Source organism: Littorina saxatilis, linkage group LG14 (assembly GCF_037325665.1).
Source record: "Littorina saxatilis isolate snail1 linkage group LG14, US_GU_Lsax_2.0, whole genome shotgun sequence".
Taxonomy (NCBI): Eukaryota; Metazoa; Mollusca; class Gastropoda; order Littorinimorpha; family Littorinidae; genus Littorina; species Littorina saxatilis.
This window is the reverse complement of record NC_090258.1, coordinates 25,707,356-25,734,427: the sequence shown is the minus strand read 5'-3', so window position 1 is coordinate 25,734,427 and position 27,072 is coordinate 25,707,356. Positions and strand designations below refer to the sequence as shown.

The 27,072-nt window shown below is 43.6% G+C and overlaps 1 protein-coding gene across 1 annotated transcript; it reads right to left on the bottom strand.

Annotated features, from left to right (window-relative positions):
- Positions 1 to 992: 992 nt before the first annotated feature.
- LOC138947427 (serine hydroxymethyltransferase, mitochondrial-like) lies at positions 993 to 23,133 on the bottom strand. The gene is made up of 12 exons (XM_070318896.1): positions 23,039 to 23,133; positions 19,731 to 19,883; positions 19,137 to 19,216; positions 18,040 to 18,240; positions 17,034 to 17,115; positions 16,123 to 16,245; positions 15,509 to 15,648; positions 14,725 to 14,890; positions 14,265 to 14,364; positions 9,514 to 9,669; positions 8,682 to 8,789; positions 993 to 7,882 (listed from the first exon to the last, which is right to left on the bottom strand). Exons 1-12 carry the CDS (start codon positions 23,075 to 23,077, stop codon positions 7,755 to 7,757), a joined length of 1,476 nt encoding a protein of 491 aa, XP_070174997.1. The 5' UTR covers positions 23,078 to 23,133; the 3' UTR covers positions 993 to 7,754.
- Between the last annotated feature and the right edge of the window lie 3,939 nt (positions 23,134 to 27,072).

Below are 27,072 nucleotides of genomic sequence, written 5' to 3'. Positions count from 1 at the left end.
TGAGATCATGCGACCGACTGACATCCCAGTGTGAATGAGCTCCAATCTGTGCTTTCTGCACTGTCCGCTCAATACAGTGGAACCCCCCTTTTAAGACCCCCCAATTTAAGACTCCCTCCTTTTTAAGACCTTGTTTTCTCAGACTTTCTGTTCATAACCTCTGTAAAAGTACCCCCATTTTAAGACTCCCTCCCTGATTTTCTCAGATTTTTAGAGGTCTTAAAAGGGGGGTTCCACTGTATAACAATCTTTTCCCTTGAAAATACGCACACAAAGCTGACTATCCGCATTGCCGATGTGAAAGCGTCCCTCAGTGCACATATCAAGCAACCAAGTGTGAAGACTCGCTGCTTGCTTGTGATTGGCCTACAATGTCACATGTAGCTTGCCTCCATGTTTCCAAGGAAAAGCAACTCTTTTACAACCCCAAAAAAAACCAATTTATTTCTGGAATTTGTGTATTAAACGTTTCATACTTATCTTTCTTGGTTTTGTTTAGTATGATCATTATTTTGCATGATATCCTTGCATTTTATAGGGGTCCTGATTTGGCCTATTATGGTCCGCTGGACCCGAAAAGCAACAGCTAACTAACTAACTTGCATTTTATAATACAAAACTGTAATCTAAAATGCACATCTGTAAATTGGCCAGCAAGCAACCGGCTTAAATAAATGCAACCCCGTAAGTACAGTACTGCATACAATCAATTTCACAATAACTCTCTCTACTTCTAAAGTATACACATAATATCATGAAGAATTAGTAGCTCTTTCTTCTTTTAAATTATTACACACATGTCATGAATCATAATTAGCAATATGCAAATACACAATGGTTAGCGATCACTGGACTTCCAAACAGGAATTCAAGATCCATAAATCACCGTAAAAGTGGAATACAGTAGAACCCCCCTTTTATGACCCCCCCTTTTATGACCCCCCCCCTTTTAGGACTCCCCCTTTTATGACCCCCCCCCTTTTATGACCTCCCCCCCCCTTTTAAGACCTTGATTTTTCAGATGTTCTGTTCATAACCTGTGTAAATCTATCCCCATTATAAGACTCCCTGAGGGACACCATGTGGTCAGAGGAGACAGCGCTACAAAAGAAGCTATACGGCCACAGAGAGGACTTGGAGAGGACAGCACGTTTCGCCCTGCAGTCCGGACTGACGATCTAACAGCGAACGAGAAGAAGAAGAAGAAGACAAGTTCCTCCTTTTTAAGACCCGATTTTCTCAGATTGTTAGGGGTCTTTAAAGGTGGGTTCCACTGTACATGACACAGGCCTTCCTGTGAAAACAGTTCTGCTTACTACCTCAGATCTGACCAGACTTTTATCAATAAATCAATCAATATGAGGCTTATATCGCGCGTATTTCGTGGGCGCAGGGATTTTTTAAATTTTTTTTGGCAATTTATATCGCGCACATATTCAAGGCTCAGGGATTTATTTATGCCGTGTGAGATGGAATTTTTTTACACAATACATCACGCATTCACATCGACCAGCAGATCGCAGCCATTTCGGCGCATATCCTACTTTTCACGGCCTATTATTCCAAGTCACACGGGTATTTTGGTGGACATTTTTATCTATGCCAATACAATTTTGCCAGGAAAGACCCTTTTGTCAATCGTGGGATCTTTAACGTGCACACCCCAATGTAGTGTACACGAAGGGACCTCGGTTTTACATGAGATAAGACCATCCCTCCACATGGACCCATACCAACAACCAACGCCCGGACTGCTTCTTGTGCAGTCGTTTTCCATGACATAAATTCAAAAATGAAATTCAAGACATTATGCATACAAAATTCCAACTCTCTCGAGGAAGCAGTCAGGGTGATGAGTTTTGGTATGTGTCCTAATGAGGGATCTTGTGATCCCATGTAACATCGTGACCAGATCTAATATGAAGAGCCGAACTGACAGGAAAGTCTGTGCTTTTATCGTTTCTCTTAATTAATCAAAATGAGACAGAAACAAAAAAAGGTGAGCTAAACATACATACACACCGTTGTATACACTCACACTAAAAATATGTGGTTCTAAAATCTTTAAGTAAGTAAAAGAGAAGCATACACAAAAACAATTACAAATGTACCATACAAGTGTATATACATACAAAGCAAATTTCAAGAACACTTTTTTCCCCGACAACATGACTTTAAACCATTTTTTTTCCCCCAATCATTTTAAAAACATTCAGACTGATTTAAGGCAGAGTGATAATACTTTGGTAAAATAACTGAACAGTAAATCAACCACCATGAATACAAAGGTACACACTGTCACCCATAGCTACACACTGTCACCCATAGCTACACACTGTCACCCATAGCTACACACTGTCACCCATAGCTACACACTGTCACCCATAGCTACACACTGTCACCCATAGCTACACACTGTCACCCATAGCTACACACTGTCACCCATAGCTATACACTGTCACCCATAGCTACACACTTGTCACCCATAGCTACACACTGTCACCCATAGCTACACACTGTCACCCATAGCTACACACTGTCACCCATAGCTATACACTGTCACCCATAGCTACACACTGTCACCCATAGCTACACACTGTCACCCATAGCTACACACTGTCACCCATAGCTACACACTGTCACCCATAGCTACACAATTACACAATATATCTTCCAATCACATCTACTCCCTTCCGCTAAAACATATACATTCCTTCTCCATTTTCTACTTATTCAGCTATTTTAATAATGATTTCTTCTGTGACAGTAAAGTGTGTAAGTTTGTGCTTGTGCACACACACATACACACACACACACACACACACACAACCACACACACACACCACACACACACGCACACACGCACGCACGCGCGCGCGCACACACACACACACACACACACACACACACACACCTCTGACTCCCAAACCACCCCCATCCCACACATACCCTTTTACACAAACACACACAAAATCTCTCTCTTTCTCAAACGCACACCCGGGGCGGGGATGTAGCTCAGTCGGTAGCGCGCTGGATTTGTATCCAGTTGGCCGCTGTCAGCGTGAGTTCGTCCCCACGTCGTCCGAACACCCCCCCGTGTGTACACGCAAGCACAAAACCTAGTGCGCACGAAAAAGATCCTGTAATCCATGTCAGAGTTCGGTGGGTTATAGAAACACAAAAATACCCAGCATGCTTCCTCCGAAAACGGCGTATGGCTGCCTAAATGGCGGGGTAAAAAACGGTTTGTTTGTTTGTTTGTTTATTTGTTGCTTAACGTCCAGCCGACTACGCAGAGCCATATCAGGACGAGGAAGGGGGGGATGAAGGGGGCCACTTGTCAAGCGATTCCTGTTTACAAATGCACTAACCCATTACTTGTGTCCCAGCAGGCTTTAGTAAAACTAAATTAATACCTACTGGAAGATTACCAGTTTCCAGTATGTTAAAATAGGCTTAACCTATCTACTGCTGGACTTACATCAGAACACTAACAGATTAAACTATACATGAATCGCGAGACAAGCGGCAAGAGAAGAGATTTTTGGAAAAAATACAGGTGAATGAGCAAGAAGGCAGAAAAAGGAAAAGAATTCATGAAGAAAAAGAGAGCATGACAGGAAAGAGGAACCAAAAATCTACCTAACAGCAAACTAGAAAGCTCCTGCGGTTCCAAAAACAGGAGGGGCTTTTAATTTCATAACCGCAGTGCCCCACTGCGGGAGTAAAAAACGGTCATACACGTAAAATTCCACTCATGCAAAAAACACGAGTGTACGTGGGAGTTTCAGCCCACGAACGCAGAAGAAGAAGAAGAAGAAACGCACACCCACACACATACAAACTATCTCTCTCGCTCTCTCTCTGTCTATCTCTCTCTCAAACTCGCACTCACAATCTCACACACAACGTCTCTCTCCCTTTCTCTCTCTCTCTTCCTTCACACGTAAGCAAGAGTGAACATTTTGAGATAAAATCAGATTCTGAGTTCAGGTGATTAGCACGTGAGCTGTCGTGATTGATGCCGAATACCAAGACTTGTGGGAGACAAGAAGTTATGACAGCGTTGATAAAAGGCCTTGCCATTTTAAGGCTGGCGTGCAGAAAGAATATCGGGTGTGGATCGAGAAAAGAAAAAGTGGCATGCATTCTCTAAAAAAAATTTTTAAAAAAATGAAAACCGTAATTTTTTTTTCATAAATGGCACAAAGTATTGAAAAGCAATCATCATTGAAACCTTTTCTGCACAAAATGTGCAAGCCAAATGCAATAACTGATCTGAGAAACAAAGGGAAGTAAGCGCTCTAAATACATACAACATGTGCAGCAAGAGTAAGTGAGAGTTATGCCAAACCAGTCTTTCGACACCTGAGAGAATAACCAGCATTGAAATAAGCAGGCGACTTTCATCCTCAAAAAAAGGATAATCACCGCAAGCTCATATGTTCCTCATTCTCCAAGGCACTCTAACTAACACTTACATATACAGTCATACACAAGAACCAGCCCTCAGATCATGACTTGTTTTTACCAATACACACACAAATACAAACATTGTTACTACAGGGTTACCTAGAAAGTGTACATGAGAATCTAAATCCAATAAAGTCATTTCACAAGCCAAACAGAATAACATCATTCCACAGGCAATTCAAGCATCATGAGACAACGTCATTTCAAGGTTAGGCCTCACTGGATCACATCTCCTTTAAAATACATGTACATTCCTTCTCGTTTGTGCAATCATTTTCACCACTAAAGATCTACCTAAGCTTTTACATGGTGTTAGAGCTTCCTCTACTTGGCTGTAGAGTGTATCTTTTACAGTCTAAGTGTATCTTTTACAGTCTAAGTGTATCTTTAACAGTCTGAGTGTATCTTTCAGTCTAAGTGTATCTTTCATAGTCTAAGTGTATCTTTAACAGTCTAAGTGTATCTTTAACAGTCTAAGTGTATACAGTCTAAGTGTATACAGTCTAAGTGTATCTTTAACAGTCTAAGTGTATCTTTAAGTCTTACATTTTACAGATAAATCACGCAGAACTACATCATTTTATAAGCCGGTCACAACAGTAAAATGTCCGTTTACAAGCAAGCCACACAGTATAATTTCACTTTAAATGCAAACCACACAGGCTATTGTCTTTCATTTCTAATAATATTAACCCATCAAAGTTTATTCGATTCACTCGGTTCAAAACACTGGACGATGGCTGAGAACTGGAACACAACACTGACAGTACATGGAAAACATACGGCTTTGAACTTGGTGGTTGGTTAGCTGTGATGTAACTGAAATGAAAATCTCGGAAGACTTCTCAGCTGGATAGATCGAAAAGGTAAACAACAGTCTTTAGTGTTCAACACTTCCTACTCTCCCCCAAACAAACCATAAACAAAAACAACCCAACCCATCAACAACAACAACAAAACACCAAAAACAAGACCCAACTACACGCGCACATATAAAAAAAAAAAAAAAAAAAAAAAAAAAATCAACTCCCCAAAAAACTACACAGAGAATAAACAAAAACAACAACTACATTAACACGATGAGATGGGACAAAGAGCACCAGACAGACAAACGTGAGAAGAAAAAAAACTTGTACGGAAAACTCCAGCAAAAAGAAAAATATCAACAAATTAAATTAATAAAAATTTGATACACTTCAGACAAAGTAAAACAAATTCATGCCCCAAACGCAACACTCGACTCGACCAAAGCAAACTAAACAAAAGATATGTTGCTTCTTAAGTAACCTACCATGTCAGCTACGTCATATCTGCCCAGGCTTTTACAGGAGACGAGAACATCCCTCCACTTAAACACACACCCAAATTCCACAGCCTGGTGAGAGAAATTCAAGTTTTACGCCCTCACGGCAAAGCCATTAGGGGCATGTTCCCGGGTTTTAACCCGACTTTAGATGAGATACACAAGTGTATGCGTGTTTAGGTGGTATCAGCCATCTGCACTTATGGCAGAATGACCGAGGTCTTTTACGTGCCACTGTGGTGACACGGGGGTGGGAGATGGATACCGTCTCTGGGTCTGCACATAAGGTTGACCTGTGTCCGTCCCGGCCCGGATTCGAACCAGCGACCTTTCGATCACAAGTCCAGTGCTCTACCACCTGAGCTACCGGGGCCCCCCAACAGCCTGGTTCCATTCCATGGCGGGGAAATAGCTCAGTCGGTAGCGGCGCTGGCTTCAAAACCAGTTGTCGCTATCAGCGTGGGTTCGATCCCCACGTTCGGCGAGGGATTTATTTCCCAGCGTCAACTTTGTGCAGACTCTCCTCGGTGGCCGAACACCCCCGTGTGCACGCATGCGTACGATAAAGGACCCAAGTTCACAGCGAAAGTCTCAGGGCTTGGGAACATGAATACACGCATGCAGGGAAAAAAAGAAAAATATGGGTAGCGCCGTATACTGTATGGCAGCTCGCTCTCCCCAGGGAGAAAGCAGCCCAAATGTCCATGAGGGTAACCTCACAGGACTGTATCAAATCTTATCCTTGTCCTCATCCTTCTGTGCAGATTGAGAATAATTTTTCAAATCAATTTTGTAACAGACTCGAGCGAAATTCATTCAGCAAAAAATTGCAGGAGAATGCAGTAAGGCTGTTCATTTTGGGTATGTGATCAAGTAGAGGAAGACTCTCATTCTGTGTAGAGCCTGAATACATCTGCCATGGTTGACATTCTCGTTCACACGGATATGAATGAATGCTGAAGATACAGTGGAACCACCATTTAAGACCTCTTTCTTAACCCCTTCACTGCCCACCCCGTACTAGGTACGTGGTCATTTTCGGTTTGCCGTACGCCCATAACCGTACCTAGTACGGGGGATTTGCGTCAGCAACATTTCAGGACATTTCTGAAAACTAAATGGGAGGTAACCACTGTCCAAGTTCTTGTATGGGGTTCTAAACACAGTTCTTTCCCATTGACCGTTCGGATAAGTTAGTACCACGTGTTGAAAACTTTGTTAGAAATGTAGAACCATAGATAGAATTCACAATGGCGGCCGAAAGTCGGACCTCAACTCGTAGACCTGTTTTCAAGCGATACAGTGTTCTGGAAGCTCTACAAGAAGTGATTTATGGATTACCACACAGAAGAATACTTTTATGGGCTGTAATGTGAGTACCTGATGTGACACCAGTTTTAGCAGTGTTTTGTGTGGTTTTACATGCTGCAATGTGTGTGTGTAAGTCCGGAAACTGTAATTTTTGACAAAAATGGTCATTATATCAATTTTTACTATAACAATCACAAACAAAGTCCAATGATCATGTCATCGCATAATAGCCAAGGGTATAAGCAAAACACATGCCAAAGATCTAAGAGATATCTCAATAAATGATCGAGCAGTGAACAGATTAGTGAACCTACCGAAGAAAGCGAAATTTTGCCCTGGCACACAGCAATACCAAAATGCTGTTATACTGTGGCAGTGAAGGGGTTAAAGACCCTCCTTTCTCACATTTTCTGTTCATAGCCTCTGTAAATGTACCTCCATTTTAAGTCTCCCTCACTTTTAAGACCAGATTTTCTAACGAACGAGAAGAAGAAGAAGAAGAAGAAGAAGACCTGATTTTCTCAGATTTCTGAAAGTCGTAAAAGGGGGATTCCACTGTAAACATTCGTAGTCTGCTGAGAACAGATGCGAAACGCTGCAGATCTTTCCAAGGTGGATATGTTGAGACGGGAGACCGTAGAGATCGGGGCGTAGAGATTCATGTCTTTTATCTGTCCTCAAGCCCAGGCATGGAGAAGTCCTTGGAGAACGCCTGTACCTCGGCCTTCAGCGCGTCAAGTTGGGAATGCGCGTCGTTGCTCTCTACCAAGTAGGCTTTGAACTCTTTCAGTGTCTCTGAAAACAGATAAAATGCAGTTGGTAGGTTATAAGTCTTTCAGTGTCTCTGAAAACAGATAAAATGCAGTTGGTAGGTTATAAATCTTTCAGTGTCTCTGAAAACAGACATAATGCGATTGGTAGGTTATAAGTCTTTCAGTGTCTCTGAAGACAGACATAATGCGGTTGGTAGGTTATAAGTCTTTCAATGTCTCTGAAAACAGACATAATGCAGTAGGTATAAGTTATATTACCCCCCGAAAGCGGAGTATGGCTGCCTGAATGGCGGGGTAAAAACAGTCATGCACGTAAAAACCCACTCCTGCAAGAACATGATTAAACGTGAGAATTTCAGCCCATGAACGATGAAGTCGAAAAAGAATAAGTTGTAGACTGGACCCCTCCCCCTACCCTCCCCACTCCTTTTAACCCTTACACTGGTGCAATTCTGTAACACAATGTTACATAGCCACTGGTGAAACAGAGAGAAAAATAAAGCAAAACGGTCATATAGGTTTTTGCATCCATGGGAGGTAATCGGAACCGACCAAACAGACTGAGCCAGTAGCGCGACATATGTCGTGACAACCAGGTGACAGTATATGTAAAGTAGCGCGACATATGTCGCGACAACCAGCCTAAGGGTTAAGACCTGTTTTTGCTCTTGTAGAAAGAATACAGCACATAATGTAGTCACTAATCTAAAAGCAACTAAACACTGAAGACAACAAGCAAACTATAAAACGGACCAGGTAAAATCAGCAAAACATTTGTAGACTGCAAGATAGAACCACAAAATGTAAGGAAGACAACTCACTTGTCTGTTTCATGACATTCTGAGCGATCTTCACTCCTTTGTCCAGAAGCTCCACAACTGTCTCGAAGTCAGCCTCCTTGAAGCCACGAGTAGTCAGCGCTGGGGTACCTGGGTAAAAAGAAACATCACAACAACATGAGCAATAGACGATTTCCTGAAATAACTCTGTCTGGGATTGGTGGGAAGAGGAAGAGTTACGCCTCATAGAAAAAACGAGGCAAACCTTGCGACTGAGTGTGCAAATCCCGGCAATTACAGTGAAAAATGTGTGTCATGCCAAGTGCTGCAGTGCACACTGCAAACAAATGTCCATTGGAGATCAATTTTCGCTGTGATTGCCTTGATCATACACTTCTAACTCAGTCCCTTCGCCTGCCAAACACAAGCTCACATGCAGTCAGACACAAACACACACAATCACACACACACAATCACACACACACAATCATTCACACACACACACACACACACACACACAATCACACATACACAATCTCACACACACACACACACACACACACACACACACACACACACACACACACACACACACACACACACACACACACACACACACACACACACATTTACATTTTAGAGCAGATTTTGTCTAACAAGAACACAAAAGCATTTCCACTGGAGCTTTGAAAGTAAAAAGGAAATTTGTTAATTCACGTCAAAATCTCATGCCTACATTGGTGACACTCACCTAGTCTCAGACCCCCAGGTACCATGGCACTCTTGTCACCGGCACAGGTGTTCTTGTTGACGGTTATTTAACACACGGTCCACACACACACACACACACACACACACACACACGCACACTCACCTAATCTCAGACCCCCAGGTATCATGGCGCTCTTGTCACCGGCGCAGGTGTTCTTGTTGACGGTGATGTAGCCCAGCTCTAACACTCGCTCCACACGCGCTCCGTCCGTTCCTTGCGGCTTCAGATCCACCAGCACCAGGTGATTGTCAGTGCCCCCTGGTGGTACAACACAACACAACGTAATGAATTAGCAAGAGGCTCAGGGATGCAAAAACAGTTTTTGTCGGACTCTTACGTCACATTACTCAAAGAAGGAAAATCCAATGTTTAATCCTTGCATTTTTTCTTCTGGGTTCATAGCCTGCAACCCCCATGTACAATCGTGCTTTTGCAAGAGTGTGTTTTTACGTTTGTGACTTTGTTTTGCCCGCAAATGTAGGAAGCCATACTATATATGGGGACTGGGTGGCCGAGTGGTAACGCACTTGCGCTCGGAAGCGAGAGGTTGCGTGTTCGACCCTGGGTCAGGCCGCAATTTTCTCCCCCCTTTCCTAACCTAGGTGGTGGGTTCAAGTGCTAGTCTTTCGGATGAGACGAAAAACCGAGGTCCCTTCGTGTACACTACATTGGGGTGTGCACGTTAAAGATCCCACGATTGACAAAAGGGTCTTTCCTGGCAAAATTGTATAGGCATAGATAAAAATGTCCACCAAATACCCGTTTGACTTGGAATAAAGGCCGTGAAAGGTGAATGCTCGCCTAATAGGCTACTGAGCTTTACTGGCCGATGTGAATGCGTTATATATTGCAGGGTTCGACACTAGCGGGGGCGGGGGGCGGAACGCCCCAGAGTTTTGTGTTCCGCCCCAAACATTGCCGAAGCCTGGGGCCCACTCCGCCCCAGGATAAATTCCAACAATGACAAACCGAAAATTCTAATGCCAGAGCCAATCACGAAAAATCGCCAGTCAAAGTCGTCACTGAAATTTGCGTTACGATTAATGCCACAGTCAAGAAAAAAAACCCATTGAAATCGTCGAAGGACAATGCCGCAAGGGAAATGACTCCCAGATTGTGCTCTTTAGCGTGAGAGATAAGTATCGCCTTCAAATGCCAAACGCAAAATGTGGCGACACATCCCTGGTGTAAAAAGACATGGAAATGAAGATGAAGAACAGGGTGGAGAGAAACGAAAAAAGGAGACCGATGCAGCCAAAAGCGCGAAGCGCTGTCGTAATTTCAATGTCAAATGGTGGAAAGAAAAACAGACAATGCATTGCCGCCCGTGTAGATCTTATGGCGGAGAACCACTTGGAAAAAGTGGGGATTCTGAAGGTAATGTTATATACCTTTTTCATCAATATGAAGTAAAAGAACAACTAGATACGTTGATGCCGATCATGGGGTACACACGCCTGTTTCAGGCCGCACACTCAGTTTCCCGAAACTTTCCCTGCTGCCAGCGAGCGTGATAAGCGCAGCGACAGCCCAAGCCAGAGTTCTAAAATTACCACAGCGTTGGAAATTGATAACAGCGGTTGTGTGGCACAGGCATATCACAGCTGGGAAAACGTGTACTTTTTGTTTGTTACCTTTACTTATCGTCTCGTTTGTGTGGCTATTGCAAAACGGACACCAGCTGAGAGAGGACATTCTGACCTACACATCGATGCCAAACACGATGTGAATGGTTTTCAAGAGTCTGCACCACAGAGAGTTTGAATAAAGAGGAAAAATCAGGGCTGAGTCGTGTGTTTGATTGTGTGTGTGAGACATGCAACATTTAAACAACAATAGAGATCGAACTATAGTTCTCACAACAAGGAAACATACATGCTGACAAAGTTTAGCATGCCTTGAATAAGAACAACTGACCTGTATTTAGGCATCCTGATGGGGGGTAGTTGTAGCGGGGCTCAGAAATAGGTCACTGGCTCAGAAATAGGTCACTGACACGCTACTAGCTAGCCGAGGGGTGAAAGGTATAACGGTACCCTGTGACCGATGCCAGACACTCGCACAGCTAATTGAGGCGAATGGGGGGGGGGGCTTGAGTAATGTGAGTCAGCTTAAATGGAATGTGTAGACTGCTTGGCCAAGATAAGATACCCCCAGGGAGATGTTCACACCATGCAGTTAGAATAAAGGATACACTTGCTTCAACATTCAGTTCCGCGGATTATATTTACTGAGTTGTTCATGGATTGTAGACTGTTCAAAACAGCATTTGAGAAGATTTACTTTAATTTTTGTGTAGTGTTGAATATCAAGGTATGCCAGTGTAGTTTTATTCGTTCATTTCGTTGTTGATTTTAATCAACAAACGTGCAACAAACGGTTTGTTCTGGTCTGTGCTAGCTATTACTTCTTTTGTTTTGGAGACCAACTTTTGTTGAAATAAAGAAGGAATCAAAGAAGGAAAGAAAAAGAAGAAAAACTTGACAGTTAATATGTTTTTCACGTGTGTGTTAATAGTGTGAGAAAGTTACAAGCGTGAGCGTGACACGTAAGATATAACGGGTAGCAATGGAAGATCGTCTACATACTAGAGATGTACACGAAGAGAGACTACATCGTATCTGCAGAATATGTGGCTGTAGAGCGAGAAAACGGTACGACGACCCTTGGAAAGCAATAAAGTGCAGAAACTACATTCAAGACATTAACCAGTGCTATGGACAGAAAATTGAAGAAGATCCAAAACAATGTGTAAAAGCTGCTTCAGTCGGATGGGAAGAATGCAGTCAACTAACTTCTTATCAACTGAGATGAATCAGAATGTACACAACGACATCCAGTTATCAAATTCAATCTGGATTGATTTTAATTCAAACCTTAGCGTCACTGGGTGCTCAGTGTGTTTTCGTTTTCAACAGCAGGGCAAAGGGGGGCGACCAGCCAAAGGTGCACGTGGAAAGAAAAGACCCGCACGCACGCAGGCAGACTCTGCCAGTGTCACCCAGCATAATGCTTCGTGAACTCAATAATCTGTGTAATATCAACAAACGTGCTATTGTGACAACTGTGTCGATCTGACATGAGTGGAACTCTGTGATCCCTGCACTGTAATCTGAGTGGGCTAAGCGAGTGCCTGTGGAATACCGTTATACATGTACCTTCCTCCCCTCGGCAAGCTAATAGCGTGTCAGTGACCTATTTCTGAGCCCCGCTACAACTACCCCCCATCAGGATGCCTAAATACAGGTCAGTTGTTCTTATTCAAGGCATGCTAAACTTTGTCAGCATGTATGTTTCCTTGTTGTGAGAACTATAGTTCGATCTCTATTGTTGTTTAAATGTTGCATGTCTCACACACACAATCAAACACACGACTCAGCCCTGATTTTTCCTCTTTATTCAAACTCTCTGTGGTGCAGACTCTTGAAAACCATTCACATCGTGTTTGGCATCGATGTGTAGGTCAGAATGTCCTCTCTCAGCTGGTGTCCGTTTTGCAATAGCCACACAAACGAGACTATAAGTAAAGGTAACAAACAAAAAGTACACGTTTTCCCAGCTGTGGTATGCCTGTGCCACACAACCGCTGTTATCGCTTTCCCAGGCTGTGGTAATTTTAGAACTCCAGCCTGGGCTGTCGCTGCGCTTATCAGCGCTCGCTGGCAGCAGGGAAAGTTTCGGGAAACTGAGTGTGGGCAGGCAGGCTGAAAGAAACAGCCGTGTACAGTACTGTACACTCTTTTTCACTTTTCTTGTGTTTTTTATTATTAATTTTTTTTTAATAAGAGTGGGCCCCAGATTTTTGTTTTCCGCCCCAGCAATTTCCATCTCTGGGGCCAGTGTGGCCCCAGGCCAAATAAGTTAGTGTCGACCCCTGTATTGTGTGTAAAAAATGTCTGTTTGTCTGTCTGTCTGTAAAAAAAAAATTCCATTTCAAACGGCAGAAATTAATATGTAAGCGCCTAGGGCTATATCTAGATTAGGCGCATAAAAATGATCACAATAATAATAATAATATTTAGTCTGTGTGTCGTCCTTCCCATTGTCTTCTTCTTCTTCTTCTGCGTTCGTGGGCTGAAACTCCCACATACACTCGTGTTTTTTGCACGAGTGGAATTTTACGTATATGACCGTTTTTTACCCCGCCATTTAGGCAGCCATACGCCGTTTTCGGAGGAAGCATGCTGGGTATTTTCGTGTTTCTATAACCCACCGAACTCTGACATGGATTACAGGATCTTTTTCGTGCGCACTTGGTCTTGTGCTTGCGTGTAAACACGGGGGTGTTCGGACACCGAGGAGAGTCTGCACACAAAGTTGACTCTGAGAAATAAATCTCTCGCCGAACGTGGGGACGAACTCACGCTGACAGCGGCCAACTGGATACAAATCCAGCGCGCTACCGACTGAGCTACATCCCCGCCACCCTTCCCATTGTCTAAAATGTTCCACAGGCGACGGGCGAAGTGGCGCAGTGGCAAGACGTCGGCCTCCTTATCGGGAGGTCGTGAGTTCGAATCCCGGTTGCTGCTGCCTGGTGGGTTAAGAGTGAAGATTTTTCCGATCTCCCAGGTCAACTTATGTGCAGACCTGCAAGTGACTTAACCCCCTTCGTGTGTACACGCAAGCACAAGACCAAGTGCGCACGGAAAAGATCCTGTAATTCATGTCGGAGTTCGGTGGGTTATGGAACACGAAAATACCCAGCATGCCTCCCAAACGAAAGCGGAGTGAAGCTGACTATGCTCTCAGAGTTTAGTGTGGGGAACCCAAATGGGCAAACGAGCTCACACGTCACCAGAATTTCTGGAACGCTGAAGATGAAGAAGAAAGTTCCACAGGGGTGAGGTTACCTGACACAACTTTGTATCCCCGCTTGATGAGAGCGTCACTGAGGGCCTTGGCGTTCTTCAGGACTTGTTGCTGGTACTCTTTGTATTCTGGTCTCAACGCCTGCATGGAAAGAAGAGATCACTTTACACAAAAAAAGAGTTCTGTTTGATTCAGTCTGCTATACCAAATAAAAATCATAAATACATCTAAGTGTGAGAGTTTGCCCCTACAGAGACAAAACGGTGTGCATGGATTAAAAAACCCACAACAGAAACATGCACGCTCGCACGCACACACATACACAAAACAGTTGTATGTGCTATTTGTTGGCTGATGGAATCACTGTTCAGCTCATACTAAGTCTGCAAAATAATGACCTCTAACAGTCAATAATGACGTCTGACAGCCAACATTGACCCAACAGCAAAGTCTCTGCACAGAAACACCGGATTTAACTTCCACATTGTAATCTCCACGCACCTCTTTGAGTGCCACGGCCACAGCAGCGATCTGGTGTTCGTGGGGCCCCCCCTGCAGGCCGGGGAAAATGGCGTTGTTGATCTTCTTCTCAAAGTCGTACATGATCTCTTTGCCTGTCTTCTTGTCCACCCCCTTCACCCCCTTACGGTAAAAGATGATGCCTGACCTGAAATCATCATCCACCAGTAACAAGTAAGTAATAAAACAAACAAAAAACAAGGTAACCTTGACCTGGCGTTGTCATGTGACCGTCAAGGCTGTTCTATTTTTAGGGTTACTTCCCCCCCTACCAGGGTGGAGCGTAGTTTTCAGCGTTCTAGCACTAAACTGAAGTAAATTGTTATATGTGAATTGGGATAAGATATGTAATTTAATTCAAAATATAAATCTATCAAAATGTCCTGGCTCCATCAGAAGATATCCCACGTGTAAAAGCTATCAGGCATTCGACCAGCCTCGGGTCAGAACAATGCGTCAAATAAAATAAAAATGCGTAAATGACCGGAAAGAAAGAGTTAACTCATTGTCTCCCAGGTACGAATATATCCGTACCCACTCATATGGCTCTATCTGACCAGGTACGGATATATCCGCTCAGACTGTTAGCTTCAGTCACTTCCTGTAACGTCGATCTAACGCCTGCATTCCAGCGTGTTGATACACAGTTACTACAATTCTGAGTGACCTGCTGCAGCACAGCTGGTCTCGGCTAAAAACAACTTGGTCAACATAGCTGGGGTAGAAAGTGTTAAGTAGAGACACAGAAGCTGATCCTCATCTTTACCTAGGACCTCGTAGAGTTTTGTGCGTTGTGGATGAGACGACGTCAGCGTAGTCGAAGGGCGAGGGAATGACGTTGGCCGCCACCAACCCCGAGATGTGAGACATATCCGCCAGCATCACCGCCTTCACCTCGTCACATACCTGGTGGAGCCACGAGAAATGTTCATTTATAAGAGAACAAAATAATCCATCTCTCACAAACTCATAGAAAGAGCCAAGGAAATGTTTGTTTTGCCAAGTTATCGGCTTGGCTGGCCTGTGTTTGAGAAAGAGAAGGTGCACAATGACTGTTGAGATCGGTGTAAAGTGTCATATTTCGGTCAAAAATACAAATAACATTTACATATATCGATTGCTTTTAGTTAGAATTCCTTTCATTTTTTACAATTGAACACACACAAAAATGCACTCTTTTGTAGTCTCGGCTAGCCGCCTTCATATAAGTTTTTGTCCGACTCTGACATCACATGACTCAAAGACAGAAATTCTAATGTGTAATCCATTCATACGTGTAACACTCTTTCAAGCCACACACTGGGAGGAAGCTACCTGAATTTACCAGCCATGGGATAATATTAAGTACAAAATAAAATGAAGTAAGCACAAGAATCTCACATCTCTATACGCCTGGTAGTCTAGTAGCCTTGAGTAGGCTGTCGTTCCTGCAATGATCAGCCGGGGTCTGAATAGAATGGCTGTCTCACGTAGCTTCACATAGTCGATGTACCCTGTCTTTGGCTGTGAAACAAATAAGAAATGTTATAAATTAGATACTTAGTTGTACAGAAGAACTCCCCCCCCCCCCCCCCCCCCCCCCCCCACCCCCGTCTTTGAGACCCCATGTTTCAAGACAAATCCCCGACCCCTTTAAAGCCATGTTTTTCCCCCGAAGCAACACAAAGAACAGAGCACTATAAAATGACACAGGTTAAATGGACTTGAAAGCATATATATATATACAATTAATTTATGTGTGTAAAATAAATACATCCACACACAGAAACACATGTTACACACACACATAATTAACAAAAACACACATTACACCCCCCCCCCCCCCCCCGCCCCCCCCCATTTTACATACACCGTTCACTTCACAACTTACGTCGAGCCTGTAGGGCATGGACTCAAAATTACACACACATTATACACAAACACACATTACACTCACACCACAACCCCCCCCCCACCCCCCCCACACACACACACACACCCACCCTGCATTTGACATACACTGTTCACTTCACAACTTACGTCAAGCCTGTAGGGCATGGACTCAAAATTACACACACATTATACACAAACACACATTACACTCACACCACAAACCCCCCCCCACACACACACACCCACCCTGCATTTGACATACACTGTTCACTTCACAACTTACGTCAAGCCTGTAGGGCATGGACTCAAAATTACACACACATTATACACAAACACACATTACACTCACACCACAAACCCCCCCCCACACACACACACCCACCCTGCATTTGACATACACTGTTCACTTCACAACTTACGTCAAGCCTGTAGGGCATGGACTCAAAGTAGACGGACGTGGCCGACACTCGCTTTGTGTCTGTCATGAAGCCATGCGTCAAGCTGTCGACAACACAACACTGAATAAGCACCATGATTCTTGAAATGAAAGAACGGATCTCTCATCGCTGACTTAACATTTCCGGAATATTTGAACAAAAACAGAACACAAGAGTAACCAGGCTTGGTACATTCTTAATCAATATTTCAACAGACTGTCGCTGCCTTCTTCTGGATGGTAAAAAGTAAGGAATGACGGCACGTTAACATTTCGGGGTATAGATCTATATATACACATACACTGTGTACCCCTCAGGGCTCCCCACGGGCGCCCACCCTAAAGGGTCTCGGGACCCACACTTTTAATGTTTAGAGGGTATGTGGACCCCCTAAGCAAAGTTTTAGAGGATCCCAAGAGTCCCGGGTTCCCAAACCCCCTATGTACATAAGACGCACTGTGATCGCAAATAATTTGATATGAAGTGGTTTTTTTATCACCATAACATTCGAGGAGGACACTTCACCAAAAACCTTGTCAAATGCAACACTCGTACACTTTGTTCCCACGTGAAACTGGCATAATTTGTGCCTACACTTTGATTTAGCTGACGACTACAGTCTGAAAAGAGTATACGGGACACACGACAATGGAAATTTAGTGCGTCCTGGGACCCCCTTCATGAATTTCTAGTACGTGATTTCAGCTTCTAGTGCGTATAGGACGCAGGGATGCGCACTTTGGGGAGCCCTGCCCCTCCCCCCACACACTATGTGTCCAACACACACACAAACTGTGGAGGACCCCCCTCCCCCCACACACACTGTCCGCTGTCAGACAGATCCAGCCTCATCAGACAGTCGTGTGGCTTTAGCAGTGCGATGAACACAGCACACGTACACCCCCCCCCATTTTGCAAACCCCCTCGCCTCCCCCGCCACACACACACAAACTGTGTCACCCCCCCCCCCCCGCCTCCTCACACTTACTGTCCACCGTCGGGTAGATCCAGCCCCATTAGACGCTCGTGCGGCTTTAGCAGAGCGGTGAACACAGCAAAGTTGGCGGGACTGCCGGAGTACGGTTGCACGTTGACGCCCCACTGCGCTGGGTCGAGGCGGAAAGCTTCCAGTGCCCTCTGCTGGCAGAGCCTTTCGATCTGGTCGATGAAAACATTGCCGCCGTAGTACCTGCAAGAAAAATGTACATTTACAAGTAGAACCGAGCATAAAATATTAGAGGTATGCTTTGAACTTCATATGAATAAAGTGTAATGAACGCATTGTTACTATAAAATATGTGAGACTGATAGAGTGGATTTGAGATAATCCAGGTCTAATTCAAATTTGATAGAGTGGATTTGAGATAATCCAGGTCTAATTCAAATTTCTTGTTAAGAGAGAGGTATTAAAATCAAAGAACTTTTACTTCGCCCATGTTATGCCGAACAGGAAAGAGACAGACTCCTCATGCCAAACATTACCAAAAGCATACAAATTAAAATTAGGGTATCATTCTGAAAGTGATAGTAAAGCAACAATGTGTACATATAAATCCCCCTCTCTCTCTCCCACACAAACCGGCACGGTTGGCCTAGTGGTAAGGCGTCCGCCCCGTGATCGGGAGGTCGTGGGTTCGAACCCCGGCCGGGTCATACCTAAGACTTTAAAATTGGCAATCTAGTGGCTGCTCCGCCTGGCGTCTGGCATTATGGGGTTAGTGCTAGGACTGGTTGGTCCGGTGTCAGAATAATGTGACTGGGTGAGACATGAAGCCTGTGCTGCGACTTCTGTCTTGTGTGTGGCGCACGTTATATGTCAAAGCAGCACCGCCCTGATATGGCCCTTCGTGGTCGGCTGGGCGTTAAGCAAACAAACAAACAAACAAAATCTCCCACACAAACACACATGGCTACACACAGGACAAATCAATCATTTATACACCTACTTATTTAACACACACACATGCATACAGAGCTACACACACACACATATATATATATATACATATGTATATCTCTCTCAAACACAAATGCATGTCCACACACAAGCATGCGCATGCGCACACACAAAAACTGCTACAGTACCTGGCTCCAGGGTATCCTTCAGAATACTTGTTGGTCAGACAGGATCCCAACGCCTCCTGCACACCACGACTGGCAAAGTTCTGCAGCACACATCAGGAAAAGCTTCAGTACAAGTAGAGTGGACTCCCCTTTTAAGACACCCCCCCCCCCCCCCAATTTAAGACTCCCTCACTGTTTTCTCTAATATACTATCATAACCTACGTGAATGTATTCGAAAATTTTAAGACCGCCTTCCACTCTATGTGATCAAAATAGTCAGTAAAGCTTGCGCAGACTTGAATTCGTATGGCTTTGTAAACAGAGGGAGCGAGGTCGAGAAAGAGAGAAAGAGAGAGAGGGAGAAAAGAGGAGAGACAGAAAGGGGGAAGAAAAGAGGAGAGACAGAAAGAGGAGGGAGAGAGACAGAAAGAGGAGGGAGAGAGACAGAAAGAGGAGGGAGAGAGACAGAAAGAGGAGGGAGAGAGACAGAAAGAGGAGGGAGAGAGAAAGACTCAAAGAGAAAGACGGAAAGAGAGTGCACATTTAGTTCAGATCCATCTTTTATTGACAAGCAAAACTGTCATAATATTATAATACATATCTGTGAAACTCACTTCTGATGCAATCAGCTCCAGGCCGTGCGTCTGACGGAACTTCTCCTTCGTGATGATCTCAGAGATCTCCGGGTCGCTGACCGACAGCGGCTCTTGACCGGTGGACGCGGCTCTGGACAGCAAGACAGCCGCATTCTGCAACCTCTGTGCCGTCTGCAATGAAAGTGATACACACATTAGTGTTATGCAGATGTGTGGTCGTAAGATGAGTGATTTCTATGTGTTCTACTCCTAGGCCCTCTGTGTCCTAAGGCCACCAAAAAAATGTTGGTTTAGGGTAATGTAACAAACAAAAATAGGGTTGGTAGGTAGACGTTTTTTTCTTTTTTTTCATATATATTGCAAAGCAGGTGCTCGAAGTCGAAGCCGCCATTGCAACTGTCACGTGTGATGTCGAGTTCAAAGGAGGTTACTTCCCTTTGTCTCGGTTGATTCGCAAAATAGGCCAAAAGTTTGTTGTTATTTCTTTGGGGGGGAAATGACATTTTTTTCTTAGGGTCGGCGGGACAAAATAGGGTCGGTCGGGTTACCCTAAACGAACATTTTTTGTGTGCGGGCCGAATGCACTCACCCCCCCCCCCCCCCCCCCCCGTGTTCTTATACAGTGAGATCTCCTTTTTAAGGCTCTCCTTCCCCTTTAAAAAAACATTATTTCAGATTTCCTGTTCCTTACCCAATGCATGGGTGGGACTGAAAAATGTCATGCATCCTGAACCGAACCAAAAACAAACAAAAAAGATTAAAAAAAAGACCGTAATCGAATCCGGATTTCTGGCATATATACCGGAAGAATCCCATACATGCCAATGGCATGTAAATGTACCACCTTTTTTCAGCCTCCCTCCCCTTTAAAAAAAAGATTTCCTGTTCCTTACCTCTGTAAAAGTACCTCCTTTTTAAGACATGAATTTCTCAGGTGTTGAGGTCTATATATGGGAGGGGGGGGGGGGGGGGGGGGGGGGGGGGGGGGGGGGGTACACTGAGTATACATGTATGTCTACAAGGAAACTCCCCCTTAAAGACCAGTGGCAGATCCAGGTGGGCTTTCCGAACCCCCCCGTAGCCTAAAAAAAAAGAGAACAAATATAAAAAGAAGAAATAAATAAATTTGAAAATAAAGAAAAACTGATGGCTCAGATTGCTCCATTTCCCTTGATTTTTATCCACATTTTACTGAGGGGGGGGGGGGGGAGGGGTATGCCTCGGACCCCCCTAGGAACCGGCCTTTGTCTTCTAAGTGACGGTTTTGGAAAGTAGTTCAGTAATTTGTCAGCTCAGGTTGCACCAGACCGGTCAATTGACCTTATTTTGATCCAAATTTGTCTTCTAAAATTTACTTTTTGGAAGGTGTATTGGGGGAAGTTTCTTTGCTCAGATTGCACCAAATTGCTCCCTTTTCCTTGCTTTTATCAACATTTTCCTGGGGGGGGGGGGGGGGGGGGATGCCCCGGGACTCCCCTAGGAGGTTCGAACGCTTCGTGGCCTCGAATTGTCCCTAAAAGAAATTTGGAAACCCCACCCCTTAAAAATGATGTGATCCGCCCCTGAAGACCCCCAGTTTAAGACTTCCCCCTTTTTAGGACCTTGATTTTATTTATTAAAGATATCCCAATTATCTTAGATTTTCGGTGGTCTTAAAAGGGGGTTGCACTGTATCACATTGATTTTTTTTTTAAGTTCTGTGTAAACACACTCCTCTACATTGGACTCCTAGCTGCCAGTCAAAAGGCTCCTTCACAATTGTTCTGAACACACTTGTCCCACTGAACTATGTTCAACCTGATTTTATGACTGTCTTACTCTTAGCTGCATAAAGGTAAATAAATACCTGTGTACAACTTTATTTTAGAAACAGCTGTCGTTTTCTGAAGGGTCGGTAGGCAAGCTCTTGTTTTTTGTGTATTTTTCTTTGATTGAAGATTGATTTTCTATTTACAGTCGCAATAATGGCTTTTTATTGTCTAGTTCTAATCTTGCGAACTTTGAGTCTTTGTTCCCTGGATATCAGTCAGAGAAGAGAAATTCTCCTGGCAAAGTCTGCAAAATCAAATTTTGCCCTTTTTAATAAAAATATTTTTTGAAGATTCATAAAAAGTTCTGGGGTCAGAAGGAAAAGAATAGGGTTGGTCGCCGTCGGGGAATAGGAAACGAGGAACTGTTGTGTGTGTGTGCCTAATACAAGGGGCACTCTGCATAGTATACAAAGCTCTCATAAAATATTGCACAGTCAGTGAACAAGATCAGGTTAGGCCTAAAAAAAAAATAGGTGTGGTTACGGTAACCCGACCTACCCTATTTTTAGGGGCCGACCCTATGACTTTTTACATTTGTCAACAAAAAAAACCGAGTGCAGAAAACGCAATGAAAGCGAAAGCGCTCGAGTTGCACACTTATTTCCCTGTCAAGTAGGTTTAATTTGTACACATTATAAAAAAAAAGTAAAAAAAAAAAAAGTGATTGCCTACCTTCCTACCCTATTTGTTTTGGCTATGTTACCTTAACCACACCTATTTTTTTTGTTGGCCTTATCTTACCTTGGGTAAACATGTACGCATGCAATGCTCACCCATAGTAAAATCTCTCTTCTCTCAGCCCTTGCCACTGTGACTTTTATGACACACAAATAAATCATTCGTGACATATGGACAAATTAAGTAAAATTTGAATGGAGCTGTATGTCATTCTTCAATGTCATTCACTGTGATAAATTTGTGCACCGTTCTGTTCCTTAGCAAATACACTATCTGAAAGTGCAAGCAAGGAAGAGATATGTTGAGCATTACAAATGTTAATGCAAGCGTAAATGTCAAGATGAATACAAAACATGCTGCACTGTATCGGCAGGTTGTGAGGTTTAATGCATTCCTGTTACTGTGTTAGTGTAATTTATTGTTAGTCTTTGTTTTAAATCTCTGTCTGTCTCTCAAACACTGACACTCACACATGCTGCACAGAAGGAAAAAAAATCGGTCAAAAAGAACGACCCTCAACCACAACACCTCCCTACCCATCAGTGCTTTCGGATTAGTGTTGCGTAGCCTTGACATAGATCTATATCTCTGTGCATAGAATCAACGAAACAGGTGCACGCTTGCAAAAACCCGAATGCACGGAAAAATTAACAGAGAAAAGACCAAGATATGCCATTGAATGCCTGTTATGATGCAACAAAAGATTCCACGTCTGCATACACGAACAGAGCAACTTTCCATCTGGAACCATGCGATCGGCGCTGTTTCAAACCGCATGGCCTCGCTTGGTCGCTGGGCCAATAACAGCTGATTGCATAGTAAAAGGCACTCTCTTACCTGGCGAGAAGCAGACGATAGCCTGGGTGTCAGAAACATGGTTTCACGCTGAAATGACGAGAGAGATAAGTTTCCGACTCAACACTAAATACACATGTATGCACGAGGTCAAGGTCAGGGTTCACCAATCATGTGATTTGTTATATGTAACCGTACCTTATGAGGATAACGCCGTTTGAGAAAGCACGATACAAAAATTACATCCATCAAATAATAAATTAAATGAATAAATGCAATTAAGTCACGAGCATTAACTGGCGAGGAAAGTTCGTAATTAGGTGTTTAGTACCCACACCGGAGATGCCGACACGATAACTGTTATGACTCGACTGACTGGGCCAGTCCAGTGGCCTCGATCGCCCCGACATGTGTGGCCAAGTTTAACAACAATATTTTCTTTAAAGTTAGCTGGACCTGTCAACTCCAGGTGCACGGAGCCCCTAGGGCTTTCAGTCATGCCTCAGGCGTTTGAAAAAAAATACCAAGTTTCAAGTTGACTTTATGCACCGAGGAGTCAAAAACTGGAAATGATTTTTTACGAATTAAGTTTGGACTGCCTCCGGGTACGTGAAATAATGACGTCAACAGTCTACATGGCTTGCACTTATTGTCTGACATGAACAATTCGCTGATCGAAATTTTGAGTTCAAAGAAGGAAGTCTGTAGCAAGGGAAATAAATGTGAGATTTTATTACAGAAAGAAGACATCGAACTTTGAGGACAGTTGTGTCCCTTTTAATTTGGTCCAAATTTAACAATCTTTTCCCACACATGCTCGCACGCGCGAATTGAATTTTTTTTTAAAGAAGAAGGTAGAAAAACATCAAATTCTACCGATGTCGCTCAGCATAGTAGTTACACATTTCAAGCGCATTGTGTGCAAATTTTGACTTTCCGCAGTTACTAGGGAAATTCAAGCACATGAGAAAGGCTACACGCGATTGTAATGTGATCTATGGTCATTTCTTGACATCTGGGTCAGATGGTATGATTTAAAGTGGTGCAGGAGCGTCATATTTCATGAATCTGTGAAGACGTTCAAAGATTTGTCGGTTGCGCATCTCCGAAGTCACTGTTTTTCTGGTTTCACACCCCCGAAGCAATCGGTTGCACACCGCCGAAGATATTTCAAAGAAATAACTGAACAGGAATCTATTTGTGTCCGCCTCTGGGTATGTTCCAAATTGGTATGGAAAATCATATATCTGCTTGTCTGTGCCGATTTGGTGTACACAATATATATACGACTTGTGTCTGTCTGTGTGTCTGTTTGTCTGTCTGTGTGTCTGTCTGTGAATTCGCGATGCACGGCCAAAGTTCTCGATGGATCTGCTTCAAATTTGGTGGGCATATTCAGGTAGACCCGGGACAGGACACAACCTGGTCGATATTTCAACACGTGCTCTCAGCGCGCAGCGCTGAACCGATTTTGGTTCCACCTCAGCTACCCGGGCCCCCATACCGACACACCAAAGCCGCTACACCACATCACAACGCCAAAGTTCTCGGTGGATCTTTTTCAAATTTGGACACCGTATTCAGCTACACCCCGGACACAATATCATCGATGAGATATTTCAACACGTGCTCTCAGCGCGCAGCGCTGAACCGATTTTCGTTTTTGTGTTCATTTCACCATTATAAGTAACTCTTCCTTATCTTCTCCAGGTTTTCAGCGTTTACCTCCCTTCCTTCGTATGGTGCACTATAGTATGAGGGGGCATCTTCGGATATTCCCGGCGTTCTGTTACTATTTTTAGAAGGTCACCGCAGTGTCCAGAACGTAAATTGGACCCGTAAATTATCCTCACTGTAAAAGTGCAAAGGTCGAATCAATTCATAGCCACGCGAAAAATACACTGTCATCTATCTCTCTATATATACGGCTTCTCTGTGTTTGTGTGTGTGTGTGTGTGTGTATCTCTCTCTATGTGGGCAACACCTGTGGATTGTTCAGTTCTGTTTGTGATGTGGTCTGGCGGCTTTTGTGTATTTGTATGTACTGGCCTTCCTTTGAGAAGCCATAACAGATCAAAAGGGCTTAGAGATAAGCTCTAAATTGCTCAATCCTGTTTGAGTGGAGTTCGCCTCCAAACTGGTGATTAACACGGTTACATTCGTCGACAAGGATGGGACTCGATATGGTCAGGAATGGCATTATGGCCACTGAATCATTTTCGTGCTGTTCCCATTCCACGAATCTGGGAGGGACCTAAGCTTGGCGGGTCCATTGTTCGGACCCGGCAAAGCCGGCGCCGTACGGCTCTAAGTATTTCATCCCGGCGAAGCCGGCTACCCGGCGAAGCGGGTATTCCTCTAGTATCTATATATATCTCTGTCCGAGTCTCTCTCTCTCTGTCTCTCTCTCTCTCTGTCTCTCTCTCATCTCTCCGCTCTCTCTCTGTCTCTCTCTCTCTCTCTCTCTCTCTCTCTCTCTCTCTCTCTCTCTCTCTCTCTCTCAGGTCTCTCTCTGTGTCTCTCTCTGTGTGTCTCTCTCTCTACAGGAGTCGGTACAAAGTTGACATCGAGAAATACATATCATGTGGGATACAAATCATACAGCTTCACTGATGACTGCAAGCCATTCAATGCTTTAACTGATTGGGCTACCCAGGAGCTTATGTGTGTGTGCGTGTGTGCGTGTGTGTGTGTGTGTTAACCTCTTGTTCCTGGCTTGTTTTGGATTTGTAACCATTTTATGATTTTTTGTCTCATTTCAGATAATGGAGTTCAAGTGCTATTACTGTCTGGACCTTTTTTCAAGACTAGCACAAGTAGTACAACATATTACAGAGCAACATAGTGGTAATTCATTAAAATTTCGACAGTTGGTGATCGATGAAGCAACAGGGCAGGCTCAGTTAAATTGACGTTTTGCTAACAATAAGTTATGAAGCTAAATCTGTTAAAAGAAAACCACACAAGCCCGTTATCCTTAAAAATCCTGTTTGGTCAAGCCCCAAAACTCACTCTTTCCTCTAAGACGCATAACAAATTGTCCACGGTTAACCGAAGCAAGTTTTGTTGCATTTTGTGGTCAGTTGTATGACAATTGCTCACAGGACAAATGCTCACACGAACAAATGCACACACACACAACACACACACACACGCACAACATTGCACTGAATTCATGTGAATGCCTTGTCAGATGCGAGAATGGCACTTTGGAGCATGAAAACCACACACACACAAATATTAAAAAAATCCTCCGGGCGGCCCCAGAAATTGGGGCGGGCGCTGACGATCAACATTATTAATTTTATTTAGCACTATGATTAATGTAGGCAAAATAGAAAGGAAATGCTTCGGCGGTGCGCAACCGAAACAAAGCTAAAACTTCGGAGATGCTCAACCAGCCACTTCGGAGATGCGCAACCGACAAATCTTTGAATGTCTTCACAGGTTCATGAAATATGACGCTCCTGCACCACTCTAAATCATACCATATGACCCAGATGTCAAGAAATGACCATAGATCACATTACAATCGCGTGTAGCCTTTCCCATGTGCTTGAATTTCTCCAGTAACTGCGGAAAGTCAAAATTTGCACATAATGCGCTTGAAATGTGTAAATACTTGAAGGCCAATGTTCACAAACACATTGAAGCAATGAAACAAATCGATGATATGATGCTATGACACCTTAGGCCAAAGTACAAACGGTAGTTTTGTGATGATATGTCATTTGTGAGGAATTACAGGTGATTTTGTGCAGAAACTTACGTCGCGTGTCTCCCTTCGGACAGACAAATACGGGTGCAACCGCTTCGGACAGATTTGTAGTGCAACCACGGTATACGGTGTGACTAAAGCGCCTAAAACACAAAGCCTAGCTCTACTCAATTGATCAAACAAGGCTTAAGCACATTCTGCCCTCCTACCTGAACTTAAGTTCCCCATTCTGATATACTATTTTAGCAAGTTATTTCAATATTTTCCTTTGGCTAAATTAAGATTGTATTTTTTTTATATATATTATATATTACTTTTCCAGTTATGTATTTATTTACTTATTCAGCCATAAATATAA